The following is a 19,631-nucleotide window of genomic DNA, read 5'->3' as shown; positions in this document are numbered from 1 at the left end:
AAGCTCTCCACGCTCGCTCGACGCTGTCTTTACTTTGTCGTGACTTCCGGCGAGGTCTGCCCAGATCCACCATCGTCATTCGTGGTTTTTGTCTTCACTGCCCGACGGAGTCCGCTGTTGTGTGCGTCGCCCAAGGGTCGCCGTGGTTCTGCGCTCCTTCATTCAACGATTGAGAAGCTGCCATGGAGCTCCGACGCTTCTGCTCTGCTGCCGTGGCCTACTAGTCGCCCTTTCCTGCCGTGCGTGGGGGTGCCATCGTCCTGCTTTTGTCCTCCGCCCAGCGTAGCCAGTGTCAGCTGGTCGCCTCCCTCTGCCAGTGGTGCCCGTCCGCCTGCACCTGAGCTGCTGTCGCCTGGGCTCTGTCTGCCGTTCCCTGCTCGAGCTTCCAAATTCGAACAGTGAGACGCCTGAGTCTCGGCTGCCGCTCGAGGCCCATTCTGCCACTGTCCTCTCCCTGTTTTTTCTGTCATTGCCTGAGCCACGACTGCAGCTGCTCCCTGCTTCAGCCGCTGCTCCCTGCTCAGCCGCTGCTCCCGGCTCCGCCGCCGCTTTACTGTCCATCTGCCGCTGTTTCCTGCTCCACTGCTGCTCCGCTCCTGTTCTGCTGCTGTTTGTTTGAAGCATACTTGGTTTCTTGCTACAGTGCTGAATTCCGTTTATGGCATATTCTTCTTCTTCTATGGTGAATATGGACCAGACTGATGTTGGTGCCTCTAGAACTGAAAATATTCCAGTTCAAGTTACTACTATTCGTCTGACCAAAGAAAACTACTTTCAATGGTTCGCTGCTATCACCATGGGGATCGCAACTCATGGCCGAATTGCTTATATAAATGGGAGGAAGATTGAATCGGCTGAGACGAGTGTTGCCTGGGACACATGGTTTCTTGAGGACAACCAAGTTAAGACTTGGATTGTCAACTCTGTGTCCCCCGAGATTCAACCCTTCGCAAAAGGACTGCGAGGGATATGTGGGTTATACTTGAGCAGATGTATGGCCAAAAGAAGAAAGTTGTTCGGGTGTATCAGTTGATGAAAGATGTCTATTCTCTACGGCAAGGTGAAAACTCTGTAGCAGATTTCTCTGCTGCTTTGAAATCTAAGTGGGAGGAACTTGACTACTACTCTGATGACACTTGGGATTGTCTTCAAGATCAAGTGCGTTATTTAGCCAAAGAATGGGAGAATAGGGTGTTCCTATTTTTAGTAGGGTTGAATGATGACTTTGAAGGTATAAGGGGTCAAATCCTTAATTCTGACAGACTACCTAGTATTGAAGGTTTACTTCCGTGTAGAGGCTGAAGAGCAACGACGCCTTGTTATTACTGGGAAAAAAGGGGATCACATCTCGTATAATGAGAGGTCTGCCTTTGTTAGCTGTGGCCCTGTAGGAGCTGCCTGACCTCCTCGCAAGTTCACTCACTGCAAAAAGACTGGTCATATAGTGGATTTTTGTTGGGACCTCCATCCAGAAAAGAAGAATAGTCGAGGGAAACCTTTCAGTGGAAAGAAATTTATTTCTGATGCTACCAACTCTAGTGGAGGGAAAGCCTCTATCTCTGTTGAACAGATTCGTGAGCTTCGTGCTTATTTAAGTCAGCTTGATGTTGGTCAGGCCGAAATGTCAGATGATGTGAAAGTTAACCATGCTCTGGCCATTTCTGGTGAAAAAGGTAATTCTTGTATGGACGAATGGATAGTTGACAGTGGTGCCACCCATCACATGACTGGCAATCTTAAGCTCTTTCATGAGTATAAGCTATCTTTTGGAAAGGAACGTGTTTCTCTTGCCGATGGTTCCTTTACCTCTGTGGCAGGAAAAGGGAGTATTTGTTTGTTAAACAAATTTTTAGTGCATGGTGCCTTACATGTTCCTCATCTTCCCTTGAATCTTTTATCTGTCAGCAAGATTACTAAGGAGTTGAATTGTGAACTCGTATTCTCCGCAAATCGTTGTGTTTTGCAGGACTTGGTGACAGGGAAGAGGATTGAGATTGGTTTGGTGTCTGAAGGCTTATATCGATTTCCCATCCGTGTGGCCAATGCTCTTATGACAGCAGTTAGTAGAACCGAGAAGAACGGAGAAGATTGTCTTCAGTTATTTTTGTATTGGCATGAATGCCTTGAACATCTCCCTTTTGGAGTTTTGAAACAGTTATTTCCTGAGTTATGTTCTAGTTTGGACATATCTATGATATCTTGTGATGTTTGTCAGTTTGCTAAAACATGTTAGGGCTTCATACCCTGTTTCCAACAGTCGTGCTAATGAAGTTTTTTCCTTGATCCATTCTGATGTGTGGAGGCCTTTAGGAATTCATACCTGTTGTGGTTTTCAGTATTTTATAACATTTATAGATGATTACTCAAGAAATACCTTTGTTTACCTGTTGAAAGATCGTAGTGAAGAGCCTCATGTCATAGAGACATTCGTTCTTCTTGTGGAGAACCAATATGGTGGTTCTGTTAAGACCTTTCAGTCTGATAATGCTCGTGAGTGTGTGTGTCAAGCTATTGAGGATTTCCTTCGAAAAAGGGGGATTGTTCATGAGACATCTTGCAGCTATACCCCTCCTCAATATGGGGTCGCTGAGAGGAAAAATCGTCAACTGCTTAATGTCACCAGAGCCCTCTTGTTTCAAAGGAATCTTCCAAAACATTATTGGGGAGATGTTGTTCTTACTAGTGCATACTGATTAACCGTATGCCTAGTCGTGTGTTAAATGGGCAGACTCCCTACTCTATGTTTCCAGGGAATCGTCAACCATTTCACATCCCCCCTCGTGTCTTTGGGTGTGTTTGCTTCATTCATGATCACAACCCTAATGTTAAAAAACTTGATCCAATGTCAATCAAGGGAATATTTGTTGGGTATCCTCCTACTCAAAAAGGGTATAAACTAAGTCACATGGGTACTTCAGTAAGGTCCACGTACCTGTGTCGCCGTACCCGTACCCGTACCCGTACCCAAAATGAGTACTTTGACACTTGGGTACCTATAGATCCAAAGTGCTTAATTTTACTTTGATTTAATTTTTTCCACCTTACTTTTTATTTTATTCTTTGCATGTAAAAATTCGATTGATGTTCATATTTGACTAGGGGGCTGCTTGGTTGTCCATATGTCTAAAGCTTTTCATAGGTTTCTTAAACACATTGTTGCAAGAATCATTGATATATATTTTCTATGTTATTTATTTGTTTATGTTGATGTATATTCTTTAGTTTGATACATATTTTTTAAGTATTTTTTATTGTTTATATATATATACGGCGTACCCCCGCACCCAAGTTTTTTGAAAATGATCAATACCCATACTCGCACCCGTACCCGTACCTATGTGGATCCTACCACTGGTCGTGTTCACGTTACCAAGGATGTCACATTCTTGGAACATGTCTCTTATTTCGGTGAGAATCCTCTTCAGGGGGAGAAGTCTATGTCAGGGGAAGAGTATTCTCCGAGTCAGGAAATTTAATTTACAGATTTCTTGGAGTACAAGCGGGAAGAAAGTCCACCGGTTGTTGAGGTGCTTGAACATGAGAGGAATGAAAGGTGTTTCAATGGGACAGAAGAGAAATGTAATCGCTTGTTTGGGCAGGTGTACTATAGGCGAAGAGTTCGTACAGATAAGGTGACTGATGGTGAGAATTCTACTCTTAATCCCAATCATACTTCTTTCCTGGATGACCCAAGTTGTGCTCAGAAGAAACCTGTTGAGGAAGACATTCAGACAGAAACTGAAAATGAGGAGCTTCCCATTGCCCTGAGAAAGGGTATCAGTCCTGTACCCAACATCCTATTGATAACTTTGTGTCATATTCTAGACTGAGTACAAATTACAAATGTTTTGTATCATCGCTTTCTTTGGCTATGATCCCCGGGACTGTTACAGAGGCTCAGAGTGATCCCAAGTGGACTCATGCTATGCAAGAAGAGATGGAAGCCTTGAGCAGAAACCAGACATGGAAAGTGGTAGAGATCCCTGAAGCGGCTCATCTGGTTGGATCCAAGTGGGTCTATACCATTAAGTACAAATAAGATGGGAATGTTGAGAGGTACAAAGCTCGCCTGGTTGTCAAGGGGTTTAGTCAGAAATATGGGATTGACTACTTGGAGACGTTTGCTCCTGTTGTGAAGATGAAAACTGTTATAGTTATTATTTCTTTAGCAGTGTTGAAGGAGTGGAAGATGTGCCAACTTGACGTTAAGAATGCTTTCTCAATGAAAATCTTGAAGAAGAAGTGTATATGTGTATGCCCTCAGGATATGAGAAACTGGGAAAATGTTGTAAACTGAAGAAGGCTTTGTATGAGCTCAAGCAGTCTTCCCGAGCATGGTTTGAACGTCTTAGACTTGTAATGAGACAACATGGCTACAATCAAAGAAACAGAGATCATACTCTGTTTGTAAAGAGGAAGAAGGGTAAGGTTACTCACTTGTTAGTCTATGTTGATGATATGATTGTTACAGGTGATGATGAAGATGAGGTAACAATATTAAAGGGTTTACTAGCTGCTGAATTTGATCTCAAGGACCTTGGCAAACGAAGATATTTTCTTTGGTATTGAAATTACTAGATTAGGTACGACCTTTGTGCTAAATCAAAGGAAGTATGCCCTGGATTTACTGAAGGAGACAAGAAAACTAGGGCATAGACCGGCTTCTACTCCTCTGGATGTGGGACACACAAACTCAGTACTAAAGATGGAGAACCTCTCTGTGAAGAAGCTAAGGGGAGGTATCAACGCCTGGTTTGAAGATTGATCTATCTCACTCTGACTAGACCTGATATCACCTTTGCTGTAAATGTGATGAGTCAGTTCATGCACGCGCCTACAGATACTCACTTGAAGGCTGTCGATAGAATCTTGTTTTACTTGAAGAGGAATCCTAGCAAAAGGCTTCTATATGTGAAACAAGGGCTGATTGAGATTGAAGGGTATTCAGATGCAGACTGGGCAGACTGTGTTGATACTAGAAGATCTACTTTAGGGTAGTGCGTCTACTTGGGGGGAAATCTTGTTGTTTGGAGGAGCAAGAGACAAAATGTTTGTTCCCGCTCAAGTGCAGAGGCTGAATATAGGGCTGTTGCTACTGGAGTGTCAGAATTACTGTGGCTGAAAGTATTACTGACTGATATTGGGATAGAGACGGAAGGACCTATGAAGATGTACTGTGATAACAAGTCCGCAATCAATCTGGCCAACAACCCTGTGTTACATGACCGAACAAAGCATGTCGAGATTGACCGTCACTTCATTCGGGAGAGAATTGATGCCAGAGAGTTGATTCTACCATATGTGAAATCTGAAGACCAAATTGTTGATGTTCTGACTAAATCCTTACCTGTGACTCAGTTTGAGAGAAATGTATCCAAGTTGGGCACGTCTGATATGTATGCCCAACTTGAGGGGAAGTGTTGACATATGTTGTATTTGGGTCACCTATTCGGGTTTGGATCTGAACCCGATCCAGTGTGTTACTGTTATGGCCCTACTTAACCTGTGTAAGCCCTAATTTCGGTGAGTGAATGAAAATCAAAAGAGAGAGAGTGCCTGGCTGCTAGTGGGCACCAGTCCTCACCCGTGGTTTTTTCCCTCTCGTTGAGGGGTTTTCCACGTTACATCTGTGTTATTCTTTGTTCTCTCGCTTTCACTGTTTCTACAACATTAAATTGACAGCGCTTTTAGAATTTGACGAGTCTACCCTTGAAATGTTAGAATCCCTTCAGCAAGAAATGAGTGTCAAGAAAAAAGCAAGCACACCATCTTCATAGGTAGTATGATTTTAATGATCTCATGAGTGAATGCAAATCAGTGTCATAGATATCGTGAGATTTTCATGAATCTTGCGATATTTACAAGCAAATAAAACAAAATGAAAAAATAGGAAAAAATTGCAAGATTTTTAAAATTCTGCGATTTTATGATATCTTTTCCTGAGATTGTAATATTTTATAATTTTTGGAAATTTTAATGTTTTTTTATATTTTTTAAAAGTTGTCAAGATTTTCCCAAGAACAATTTTGCCGAAAGATGCCCGAGAAAAACCTTGGTGATATTTTCTTAAGAACGATATTTGTGACAATGATGTAAATAATGTATCTATTGATAAGTGGCAAAATTTTTAGATAAACAAACTTTTACTTTTTAATCAGCATCTTTGAAGTAATTTTCAGTTTTAAGAATAAGCAAGTCGTAGATGCTAATTTCAAAGAATAGAGAAATACTTGTGTCTGATTGCCTTTTATCTCTAATGCACAATATGCACATGTTTTTGTTATGTTGGTTTGTCCAATAGAACTGCCAAAGTTATATCCGATGCTTAGTAATAGTGATAAGAATGAGGACCCATGATAGATTTTGGTCAGTGATTTTTTGGTGAGAATATTTCTTCCATGTTTTACAAATACTCTCTCAATTGAAATTTTGTAGTTACCAATTTTGTGGATTAATCTTCACATTTTCTTGGTCTTCAGGTAGCATATTACAACTCTTGTTAGTTATAGTTGCTTCATTTGACAGCAATTATGTGTCTTCTTTAAGGTCCTGGATGCTTGTTCAGCACCTGGTAACAAAGCTGTTCAGATGGCGGCACTTATGAGAGGGACAGGAAGAATTGTAGCATGTGAACTGAACAAGGAAAGGGTGAAGCTCCTAGAAGAGACGGTGAAACGTTCAGGAGCCCCTAGTATCCTTGAAGAGTGATAAATTCCTAATCTGACTATGCTTTTTCTTATCATTTTATGGTTTGAGAATGAGAATTTCTTTCCCTTCATTCATGTTTTGTTGCTTAGACCTACTTTGTAGCCTGGTGAACTTAATCTTGCATAGGTCTGTTTAGCACTTCATGTGCACCTTCAAGACCCTCAAGAATTCTGACCTGTTAAGTTCATGCTATATTATGAGTTTGAAACTTTAGGATGTAATGCTTCCTGAATGATATGTAACTGATTCTTATTTAGAAATTGAGAAGATTCCATGATTCTTTTTGTTGCATAGAATATGTTGCAAGGTTCGCTATAGTGGATAAATATTTTCAACACAGCAATCACCAATATGGTTCAGAATCATTACCGATAGGATTTGCGTATTATATCTATACCATGAAATGAGGAGTTTTCAGCATAATATGATCTACATTTGTCCGCTTCTTTTGACATGATATTATGTTATTGGGGATCCATTCGAGAACCTGTAATTTAACCTCTCAGCGGCACACAAATTGATGTTGCTGGTTTCTTCTATTTGGCCAAGTTTTTCTTTTTGTCGTTCTCTGACAATCTGCCAGTGAGGAAATAAAACTTAAAATAAGATGGCACATAGCAAATACACGAAGTCAATTTATAAAGCACATGGCGAAAGTCATAAAAGGCATGCAAAAGCTAAGATACTGTTTGGTTACAAGGACAACTGTCCGAAGGACAAGTGTCCTAAGAACAAAGAGTCCTTGTCCATATGGACAAGTTGTAATTTTGTCCAGCGTTTGCTTATAAGGACAAATTTTTGAACTTGTCTTGTTCACCATTTGTTTAAATAACTAGCGTTAATTCTCTCTCTCTCTCTCTCTCTATATATATATATATATATATATAATGTCCGATCTAGGTACAATAAATTAAAACACCAAATGAAACATGCACAAAAGCATAGTCACAAATAACGTCTTGGAGTTTTAAACAGCGAGGTTTTTCTTGGGTATAATACGGCGAACTTAAAAAAAGAGAAAAAAGGGAAAAATACGGTAAATTTTTAAAAATTTTAAAAAACTAAAAATGGGGGAAAAATAAAATAAGTGAGAAACTAATAACACAAACATCAAAAGATAAGTAGATTTGCAACAAATAAAAAAAAACTGTTTGACTTTAAAAAACTGAAAAAACGCATTTAAAACGTGTTCTTTTCGAAAAAAACGCATTTATAACGTGTTTTTTTCGAAAAAACGTGTTTTCTATGACTATAATATAAAGTAACAAATATAAGACTATATTGGTGATTTTTCAGCCACTGGCATCAGTTATGCAGTCAACATCGTCGCTAGAATTTATATTAGTGGTTTATTCACAAGTGTAGATGTTGGCGAGTGAGTCTATACTGGTTGTTGCTTTCACCACTATAGCTTTTTTGTAACCACCCGTAATAATAGTCATTGGACCCGATCTTCATACACAATCCACACTCAATGGCAGCACATAATAAACACAACTACATAGCCATATTGCAAAAAATAAATCAATATACATAAGTGAGCAACAACTGAATTTCTATACAAATAAAAGGGAAAAAAAAACTTTGACCTAGTATACTCATCATATGATATGGCTCAATAGATTCAAGTTAAAAAACCATCTTTCTGAAATTAATAGATGATGAAGAGTGAGTTTTGTCTTTCTTTGCTGTATAACCACTTAACATGTAAGAAATAATAAGTTCTTGACAGGTCGAATGATCTACAACTGCAAGTCTACCAATTTTGCCTTCATGTAGAGTGATTGGGATCAATGGAAGGACTAGCCTCCAGAGGGGGACCTTCACATGTCCCTGCAGCTTTTTCTATTTTATGTTTGTTTTGATATTGTATAGGCATCTCTTTTGAGGTATTATTGCCTTGTTGCTGTATATGATGTGATGCAATTAGTGGGAGGAGATTTATATCATTGAGTCCTTTCTGCAAAACACTGAACTCAGGAATAGATCATGGTTAGTGGGTCTTCTCCAACTAGCAGCTAAATATGAATTGGGCCCTGAGTTGGTCCATACCTGAAAGAGCAAAGGCACATGAGTATGTAAGCCAAATAGTCCTCCTGGACAAGGGCATGCATTTTTGCTGAAGGGTGTATGTGAATCCTGTTCCAGCTTAGAACACTTTTTTCCGTTCTCTGAGGACACAAGTACATGCTGTCCTCTACAATTTATGTCCAGCGATTGGTAAGCATCACCCGTTTTCAAGAACAGGGTGTTCTTGGAATGATGTGTTGTCTTGCCAAACACTCTCTGAAGGAACACTCTAGAGAGGAACAATATCTTCCTGAAATTACTGGCCTTACAACATGAAATCAAATAGTACACAAATCTGCACTTTCTGTACATGGTACATAATATATGGTTTTTCTTTCTTCATCCTTATTATGTGGCACAATCTCTCGATTATATATATATATATATATATATATATATATATATATATATATATGTGTGTGTGTGTGTGTGTGTGTATTGTGAGAGAGAGAGAGAGAGATCCTCTAAAATGCATCAACATACATCCATCATAGGTTTGGTTATCTAGTGAGGTTATGACATTTAGGGGCCAATGATTTTCTCTCAGCCCTTGCGACAAATATTGACATTTTTTTTAAAAGAAATGGCAAGAAAAGAAAAAATAATTTTAAAAGAGAATTGGGAAAAATTGGTAATTCGGATAAAATTGTACGCATCATGTCTTTTGACTCTTTTCACATTTTTTTCAGAATTTTTATTAATTTTTAATATTTATTTTGATATTTTATTAACTATTATGATCAATGGTTTGTAACAATAGAAGATAACTCAAACTGTTTTAATATATGTATATGTTTTTTGAATTCTCGAGATTTTCCTAAGAAAAATAAACTTCTTGCTTAATAGTTAACACTTGAGAAAAATCTTGCTGACAAAACCTCGAGAATGATATTCGTGACAATGCTCTAAACACACTTTAGCAAATAGTGGATATCAAATATCCAATCTCGGCAACTTTTGATCTTCTCCCTTTCTTTCTCTCTTGGACAATAGTGATGAAATATGGAAAACACAAAAAGTGACCCAACACGCCATCAAGATATGTGACAGAGGTTGCTAGACAGTGGGTTACGTAACTTAACAAAACAAACACCTAGAGAGATACACTTCTGAAACATCTTATCATGTAAAGCAACTATATATATATATATATATATATATATATATATATATATATATATATATTATACACTACTGTATGATTCTCAGTATCAGATAGGTGCTCAACCCCAAAGCTGGTTCTGACTATGCATACTATAGGTCTTGAACCTGTAAAAGTCTTATGTATAACACAAGAAATTCTGTAATATGCGCCTTTCACAATAATCAAAATGGCTTACTTTGAAGAGGAATTCACACCCTGAAGCTGGTTCTGAATGTTCATTGTATTGGTTTCGGACCTATGAAATCTGTGTGACATACAATGTAAAATAGTGTGCTCTCTTTTTACTGATTCAGATAGTTGACTCCAAACAGGGACTTATTCGCTTGTGAGGCTGGTTATCATGAGTGTTTAAATGGAAAAGGAAACAAACGTAGATAAAATGCCAATTTAGTATTGCTATTTAACTTAATGGGAAATGGAACATGCATTTTAAATTTTTAATAACACTTATGCATTTTATAGATGAATATCTCCAATACTCTTGTTGAGAGGTTAACCTCAAAATCAATCTGCCTCCAAAGCGCTACACAATTTATGTTTATTGTGGGGTGATCTTGTAGTTCTTGGTCTATGAAGGTTCGTTGTTGGGTGCTCCATGTTTCCCATTGACATGAAATCCTTTCCCTTTGTGTTTACTACTCGATCAGAGGGTTTAGATCAACGTATTATGAAAATAGTTAGGAAAGAGCTGACAAAGAGGAGACTGAGATGAATAAATTGAGACCTCAGGTTTCACTAGTTGCTTGCACCCTTGCTTGTGATCCTATGGGCAAAGAGTCCCCTCCTCATTTAGAGAGGTTGGGCAGTGGAGAGAACGTTTTGGAACAGCTCCAGAAAGTAGCGGTGGGCGAGTCTACAGCATCTTTCGATCTATGGAAAGAAATGTTCTTTTCATAACCATTAGCTAAAAGCTGTCTGTGATTCTAGAACAATAGAATTCAACATTGGTACCTGACCCTTGTGGTCAACTTTCATAGGTAATTAGGTATACTTTGACACATCCCTGAACAAGCAAATCTCAGTGCTTCTGCTGCTCCTGCCTGCTACTGGGTTGTTCTTATGGTTGCTGGAAACGCTTCCAAGGCGGATTTTGTCTTCTGTCAAGTTCTGGGTAATCACCTGTGTGGGATTGATTTAGCTCTATATTTTGAAAGTTCAAACATCATCGAATCTACACCTTGTTCACATCAAGCTTCCTGGGTTCAAGGGGCCTTCAGCTTGGAGTTTTACATTGTTGGGGAAGCAGCCGTAGGTACAGCTGATTAAGCTAGTGTAGCCAGGTCACCTTCTCTTCAAGAGTGTTTCTCAGGTATTGCAAATTTTGCTACAGTGTTCTGAGACTTCCTTCTTTGACTAATCTTATTTCCTAGGGCATCATATTTTTGTTTAGTTTGAAGTTATGAACTTTATAATTCTCACTGTGTAGATTACACGTTTATCTTAACATAGTTTTCAGATGTTGAAGTTTCTCATGTTGACTTTCTAAAGATTAATAGCAAAAGTCCCTTGTATTCAAAGGTATGACATAGCATAGCATATGCTTGAATTTTAATTATTTTCTTTCTTCAACTAATGTAGCATAGCTTTATAGTTATAATGCTATATATTGTATTCTCTTGATTTTCTAAAGGTGTTCTTAAACTTCTTTTCAAGAACCATTTCTCGGTAAGTTTTCCATTCTCTTAAGTCTTAACAATTGCAACTAACCTTTCTCCTCTCATCAAGTTCCTTGACATGCCACAGCATTTGTTTTGGTGTCTCTCTCTCTCTCTCTCTCTCTCTCTATATATATATATATATATATATATATATATATATATATATATATATATATATATATATATATATATATATATATATATGTATATATATATATATATATATATATATATATATATATACACACATATATATCTGTATATATATAAATAATATATTGCAATGATTTCAAACATCCTGTTATATATTGATTTAGCCATTTAAGGGAAACTAAGCTCTGTCAAATCCTGCGTTTATAAGCAAAAGCCCATAAATAACAATGTTAAGAAGCTAACATTAAAGAACTTCATCTCCTATATAACTGTGAATAAGTTATCTAGCTCTGGTAACCAAAGAGAAAAGTACATGACTAACTATCTAATGTTAATATAAAAGGAAAAGTGCTGGTGAGTGGAAGTGGGACCAGATCTACAGTTGGTGGGACAGAGAGTTCCTTGGCCCCACCTGGCCCCCTGGTTATGGCACTGCTAGCTGATGCCTAGGTAAGGAAGACTTCAAAGAACTAGTTAATGCAAGGTGCAACAAGGTTGCTTAGTAGCTATATGTAATTAGTTTAAAGGGCCAAAATCAAGAAAAAAAAAAAAACCGTAGCATTGAACCAATTGAAGACTCCATATGTATTAGTCTTCTAGACATGAAAACATTAAAACAAGAAATAGAAATGCTTCTTCCCACAGAGATATCAGCTAAGGTCCCAACAGTTGAAGACACTAGACTTGCATCTTAAGAGTCTAGCAAACTAGGAGGTGCCTGCTGCCTAGGTTTTTGACTCCAAAGATTCTAACCACTGTTACAGATATCACAGGATTTTTGAAAATATCGTGATATTTTCGAGAAAAACAGATAAAATAGAAAAGGGGAAAAGTCATGGTATTTTGAAAATCTAGTCAAAACCAAAATCTCACATTTTTTTTATGATTTTTGCATTTTTTTTCATGTATTTTTTCTTACACTGAGTTTGTGGGCATCGTTGTGATTAGAAAAATTTTTAAGAGTATGTTGAATTTTTTTAAGAAGGTTTTAGTGTTTTCTTATTAGTTTCTCATTTATTTTATTTTTCTCTAATTTTTATGATTATTATTAATTTTTTTAAAATTTGCTGAGGTTTTCTCAAGAAAACTACTTTACCAAAAAATATTCGAGTAAAACCTTGCCAATATTTTCCCGAGAACGATATTTATTGCAATGATTCTAACTATAGTAAATGAAATTTAGTTACTTCTAATGACTGGCCCTCCTACATAAATTATGCTGCACCTTATGCCTTAGTTCTGCTTCTTCTCCTTCCCTCTTGATTTACTCTATTACTGTTACTTATAGAGCGCATCAGATTGTTAGAGTGGTGCCTAGGTTGTTTGGCACTGGACCATTTTGCATGTGGCTATCCTAAGTTATTAATTATCATAGATTTATCCTTGGAACTCATGTACGTGTATTATCACCTAAGCTGGTGTTTCTGTTATATTTTTATCTTTGTTCTCCACTTAAGATAATGTCATAATACATATGTAATAGGTTGTTAAAATTGGAAGCCACACACAGGCTGTTCAAGACCTTAAAAGGACTAGTCGGTCCATCTCAGGCCAAGTTGATTGACTATAAATAATACATATATTTACATGAAAAACAATATATATATATATATATGTGTGTGTGTGTGTGTAGGTAAGATTTTGTTAGCTAACTAGTTGACTAGTCTGACCAACTGGTTGCTGGTTGGTAACAAAGGTTGCTTGGTAACGGACTCAACTAACTAATCAGATTAGTTCGAATTTTGTCAATTATGCATATAGATGAGACAATGTCTCCTTTTTGAATCTATTAAAAAATATCAAAAGTAGAAACTTTTAAAAGAATAAACTGTTAGGTTTTAGTGTAAATCCGAAAACCAATTGACAATGGCAGGTGAAAATTGCATGACTCAATATCTCAGGTATTTACATGACTTAACATTTTTAAAAATTTTATTTTCCAAGACTGCTTCCTTTAGATGCCTGATTAGAAATTTAATTGTAAAAAGCAGTCTAACTAGAAAGTACTTCATGCCATTGCATCACTCTAACATTCTGCACTTTTACAAAGGCTAACTATGTTTTGATTATAATTGGACCATATTATTTTCTATAAATGGGTTGGCATTGTACATGTGTTGTCCTCAGTTTGTGAACCATTGGCTGGTTTCCCATTGTGAAAATGTGGAATATGTTATCTGATCTCAAAAATTAATCAGTAATACTTGCAAAGCACCTAGCCAAGGGTCTTGCATTTTTATTTACCTTCCACTAAAAACTTTATGTACTTTTTAGGTTATTTTTTCCGTTTTGATTCATTTTAAAGTTTTCCTTGCCTTTCATTTAAACTATGTCTTCCCAATGTGATGATTGTATATATAACAGCTATGGGACTGACTTGCTGGAGACCGGGTATGGGAGTAGGGTCACAGAGGAGGGGAAAGGGATCCCCCTTTACCGCTACTCTGTATCAAGTGTAAGTCAGTCCCCTGAGGTGAAGACCTTCCTGAAAATTTTGTTGCAGAAACAAGATGAATTTGTTAGTGAAAAGTTGGTGGAAAATGCTAATATGCACATTTTCTTTGACTTTTCTGGAATCAGTTAAATAGCATCTAATGTTAAATGGTCACTTTTTTTGGTTAAGTGATGTCGAGCAAGTCCAAACCTCATGCATAAGTTGTTCATGCATCAAAGGAAGATTGAGGTGTACAAAAAATTCACAAAACCAGGATAGACCTAATTTCAGTTTTTTTTTTTTTTTTTTGTAATTTCTAGGCTGTTTAAATGCGATAGATGCTCAATGTTCTGTATTTTTTTTTTTCTGAAATATGATTATGCAGGTCCGGGCTATTCTTTTGGACCCTTCATGCTCTGGGTCTGGAACCTCCACCAATCGCTTAGATTATCTGCTTCCATCATATGACACAGGTTGTTAATGTTCTGAAATCATAATGATTCAATCCGACATCTTAGTTGCTCTAGTTATCCTTTATGAAAATTGCTTTAATGTAATACCATGCAAAAACTTCTTGTGCCATGTGTTTGTTTATATGTGCCAATGAATCCATATTTCTAATGCCCCAGAGACTTTTGTTTGTTCTTATCAATTTTATAAATAAAAACGTGAGATAGATATGGGCTACTGTACTTGTTGCTAACCTGCTTGAATATCTTATCTGTTTGTCACTTTGTCTGTAACCCAGGTAACGTCAAGTAGTTTATTGAGTTTTTTGAGCTGTATTCCATTCCTTTGTTTCTGATTAGTTCCACTTCACAACATTTCAGGTCATTTTCACAATGGTCTAGATGCTGAACGTGCTCGAAAGCTTTCTGCATTCCAGAAGAAGGCCTTAGCCCATGCTTTGTCCTGTATGTCTTAAGCCACTTTGTTCTTCTTTTGGTTGCAAATATGAGTGCTGGACCTTTTCTTAATTGATTTCATAATTCTAGAGCTGCAACTGCTGCCAGTTTTTCTTACTTCCTTCAGATTAAACTGTACTTGAAAGATTGTGCTACTGCATTAGAGGTCTATATGTGCCATATTTGGTGCATCGATGTTGTTCCTCAAAGGATGTGCTTGTGACATCTTGTTCATGCTTTTAATTGTTCTTGTGCTTTCAGTGTCATTCTTATCATTTCTCATCTCCTCTCCATAGCATGAGTTCAAATGTGTGTGTGTGTGCGTGTGTATCATAAACAGCTGCCGCACCCATGTCCACACTGGTGCTGGTACTGCTCTGACACAACATATCCGGTGCAGTCAGTCATTGGATGCTAGATAAGCTTCATTGACTATATCACTAGCCATTGGGTTCAGCCAGCGACTACCTCCCTGCTGCACAAGATTGCAGCAAAACATTGAAATAAAGAAAAAGAAGGTTATAGAATGTGTACAAAATAAACCTATATATATTATGTATTTATTCATAACTACATATATACATGTGTATACATATACTTATGACTAAATACGTAGTATACTTGCATATAATTCTAACATGTGTGTATGTATGTGTGTACTACACGTGGAGGCCCGCTCCATGTAAGTTGCACTCATAGTGGAGAAAATTTTACCGTCCCTTGATGGATCTTTCGGATTTGATACTAAGGAAATAGCCAAGTGTATATGGGTCAAACCTTGAACTGTGACCTAGTCCGAGGATGATCTGAGTTTAATTGGGCACTTCTAGAGTTGAATTGCCCGTTTTGCCCACTATGGCAGATTGCCTTGGAAGTACCTTTTAGAAAAACTCCATCTGTTAACCTGGCTTTGATACCGTAAAAGATTTTGCTGTTGCTGCCATTTTTCAACACCGTGAAAAGGAGGAAAGACAGAACACAAAGGGATGCTGTAAAGTGTAAATCAGGCCCAAACTATGCAAATACTTCAAGAATATCACTCTTGAATCTCCCACTAACTCAACAAGGCAATACACAAGAGTCCTCTAACAAGAGGATAAACAAAACGTATATTGATCTTCAACAATACTACAAGATGTGGCTTAACAAGCCATGACCTAATAGGGGACAACAGTCCCTTATTTATAATACAAGGAAAGAAGAGAGGAGGAGGGGAAATGGCTGTTGGGCCATTTCCAACGGCTAGAATTCTAGCCGTTGGAGACAGGCCCAACAGCTAGTTCCCCTCTTAAATAATAAAAAAGGTGTAAAAGAAATAGAAAAATACATAAAAGAAAATGAAAAATTACAAGTATGACCTAGGTACCCTAAAATATACACATATCTATATATGTAAGACATATATTAGCACACTAATATATATATATATATATATATATATATATATATAGGAATACATACATTCTAACATCCCCCTCAAACTTACGGTGTGATAATCGAAAGTTTGCCAAGGAGAAATTGAAACCTGGCAGCAGCAAGAGCCTTGGTAAAGAAATCTCCTAGTTGATATTCAGAGGGAACATAGGAGAGATTTATGTTTTTCTGAAGGAACTCTTCACGAATATAATGACAGTCCATCTCTATATGCTTTGTTCTTTCATGAAATGTGTGATTGCTAGCAATATAGATTGCACTTTTGTTGTCGCAACAAAGCTTGATAGGATTCGTGATATGAATTTTCATATCCTTCAATAAGCTTTTGAGCCATACTATCTCCATTGTTGTAGTTGCCATCGCACGATACTCAGCTTCTGTTGATGATAGTGACACCTTATTTTGTTTCTTGCATCGCCAGGAGATTAAGGAATCACCTAAAAACACACAAAAACCAGTGGTGGAGTGCTTATTGTTTTGATCTCCACCCCAATTAGCATCTGTATAAGCAACTAATTCTAATATAGAAGAGGAAGACAGAAATAGTCCTTTGTTGATAGTGTTTTTCACATAACGGACAATTTGCATTGCCGCTCCCATGTGCACTGAGGTGGGTCTTTGTTGAAATTGGCTTATCACATGCACGACATGAGCAATGTCAGGTCTGGTGATGGAGAGATAAGAGAGAGCGCCAACTATTTGCCGAAAAGGAGTGGGATTCTCCAATATCTCTCCATCATCAATTTTCATTTTTACTCTCCGTGCTTCTGGAGTATCCACAACTTTGTCATCTGAGATACCTGTTCTGTCAACTAATTCACTGACAAACTTCATTCGAGAAAGAAGATAACCATGTTTGCTATAAGCAACTTTAATTCCAAGAAAATAAGTTAGTCTTCCCAAATCAGTCATCTGAAAGCATTTGTTAAGAAAATGTTTTACCTCTATATTCCTTTCATCATCACTCCCAGTAATAATCATATCATCAACATACAATAATAAAACAATTACACCTACGGAGGTGGTTTTTACAAACATGGCAGTATCAGAATAGCAAGATTGAAAACCTTGATTAAACATGACACCAATGTTATAAAAGGTGTAGCGTATCGCGTATCGGTCGGGCCGACCTATACGCCGTATCGTAACGTATCGCAAACGTAGCGTAGCATATCGTAAAATTAATTTTTTAATTTTAAAAAATATTTAAAAATCATAAAAAATAGAGAAAAATCATTAAAAATCTGAAAAAAAAGAACAAAAAATCAGAAATTAAGAAAAATGTATTCAAATATAAAAAAGATCATCATACATAAGGAACATTCATGTGTATTAATGATACATTCAAAAATAAGAAATCAAATTTTCAAGAATAACATATAAGCATCCATCACGATTTTAAACTTGAAAATTTTATAGAATCTTAGGACTTAGAGTCTTAGGACTTGGAGTTTTAGGACTTAAATTACATCACAATTTTATAAGTTCAAAACATATAGTTATCATTTTTCCTGATTCAATGATAATATCTTCCAAATTGATGAATCCTTGATTATTTTTGATGAAAATGGGCAAAATTTCTCCCTCCTACGTCTATTGGAGTCTTTAAATACAAGAAGAGAGAGGGGGAGGAGTGTTTAAACTTTTAAAAAATAAAGAAATATGTGTTTTCTCCCGTATCGTGTTTCAATCACGTATCGTATAGGTTTTCTTGACCTATACGATACGTATCGTACGATACGCGTCCGTATCGTACGATACGGATAACATTGCATGACACTACTAAACTTGTCAAACCAGGCTTGGTAGCTTGTTTTAAACCATAAAGGGCTTTCTTAAGATGTAAAACTTTGTTTTGAGGTAGATCAAAACCAGGGGGAGCAGTCATGAAAACTTCTTCCTGCAGGTGACCATTTAAGAAAGCATTTTTAACATCCATTTGAAAAATAATCCAATGTTTAACAGAAGCAATGGCAATAAGAGTTCTAACAGAAGTCATGCGAGCAACAGGAGCAAAGGTTTCTTCATAATCCATCCCATATTCTTGAGCATATCCCTTGGCAACAAGTCTGGCCTTATGTCTTTCTAAGGTTCCATCACTTCTAGTTTTGATTTTATAGATCCATCTACAACCAATAGTCTTTTTCCCCATTGGTAGAGGCACAATCTTCCAAGTCTCATTGCTTTCAAGAGCTTTAAGTTCAAGATTCATGGCTTCAATCCAATTGGGATCTTCCTTAGCTTCAAGGTAAGAAGATGACTCATAAAAAGAATGATGTGCCATAAGACAAACTCGAAATTTTGGGGAAAAAGACTCATAAAAGATAAATCCTTGAGGAGGTCTAATGTGCCTTTGGGATCTCCTAGGAAGAGATTGATTAGTTTCTTGATTTTGGGGATCTATTCTTCTATAAACTAAGATTTCTTTTGGAGGAATCAAATGAGTAGAATTATCATTGTTGACTTCTTCAACTGGCACTTCTACAACTTTATCGGGTTCATCATCATCAATATCATTAGTCCAAAGAAAAGTATAATCTTCTAGTTTCTTGGCTTCATCTTTGAAACCATCTTCATTTTTTGAAAAGATCACATTTCTATAAACATAAACTTTATCTCTTTCAATATCATAACATCTATAACCCTTTTGAGTTTCGAAATACCCAATAAAAACACAAGAAATGGCTTTGGAAGAAAGCTTATTGTCTTTGTCACTTAACACAAAACATTTGCAACCAAAGACTTTAAGTCTATTGTAATTAGGTTTAACATGGTGAAGTTTTTTAAAATGAGAAATATGTTTCAAAAGTTTGGTAGGCATTCTATTAATTAAATAGGTTGAAGTCAAAACAGTCTCAGCCCAAAAGTTTTTGGGAACATTTTTAGATAAAAGAAGGGCTCTAGTAGTTTCAATAATGTGCCTATGTTTACGCTCGGCCACTCCGTTTTGTTGTGGAGTGTTAGGACAAGATCTTTGATGAACAATGCCTTTTTCTTTTAGAAATTGTTGAAATTCATTTGACATAAATTCTCCTCTCGAATCACTTCTAAAGACTTTGATATTTGAGCCAAATTGGGTATAGATCATGTTGTAGAAATTCTTA

At 37.0% G+C, this 19,631-nt stretch overlaps 1 protein-coding gene across 2 annotated transcripts in view; it reads left to right on the top strand.

Annotated features, from left to right (window-relative positions):
• Nucleotides 1–19,631, top strand: part of LOC116252872 (25S rRNA (cytosine-C(5))-methyltransferase NSUN5) — a 50,275-nt gene that overhangs the window by 24,448 nt on the left and 6,196 nt on the right. For both annotated transcript variants that reach the window (XM_031627479.2, XM_031627478.2), the window contains 4 exons: nt 6,547–6,691; nt 11,400–11,461; nt 14,574–14,661; nt 15,019–15,102. In XM_031627479.2, coding sequence (XP_031483339.1) covers nt 6,547–6,691; nt 11,400–11,461; nt 14,574–14,661; nt 15,019–15,102 — 379 coding nt within the window. The remainder of the gene's footprint in view (nt 1–6,546; nt 6,692–11,399; nt 11,462–14,573; nt 14,662–15,018; nt 15,103–19,631) is intronic.

This window comes from Nymphaea colorata, chromosome 4 (genome assembly GCF_008831285.2).
Source record: "Nymphaea colorata isolate Beijing-Zhang1983 chromosome 4, ASM883128v2, whole genome shotgun sequence".
Classification (NCBI taxonomy): domain Eukaryota; kingdom Viridiplantae; phylum Streptophyta; class Magnoliopsida; order Nymphaeales; family Nymphaeaceae; genus Nymphaea; species Nymphaea colorata.
This window is presented reverse-complemented; position numbering and strand designations above follow the sequence as displayed.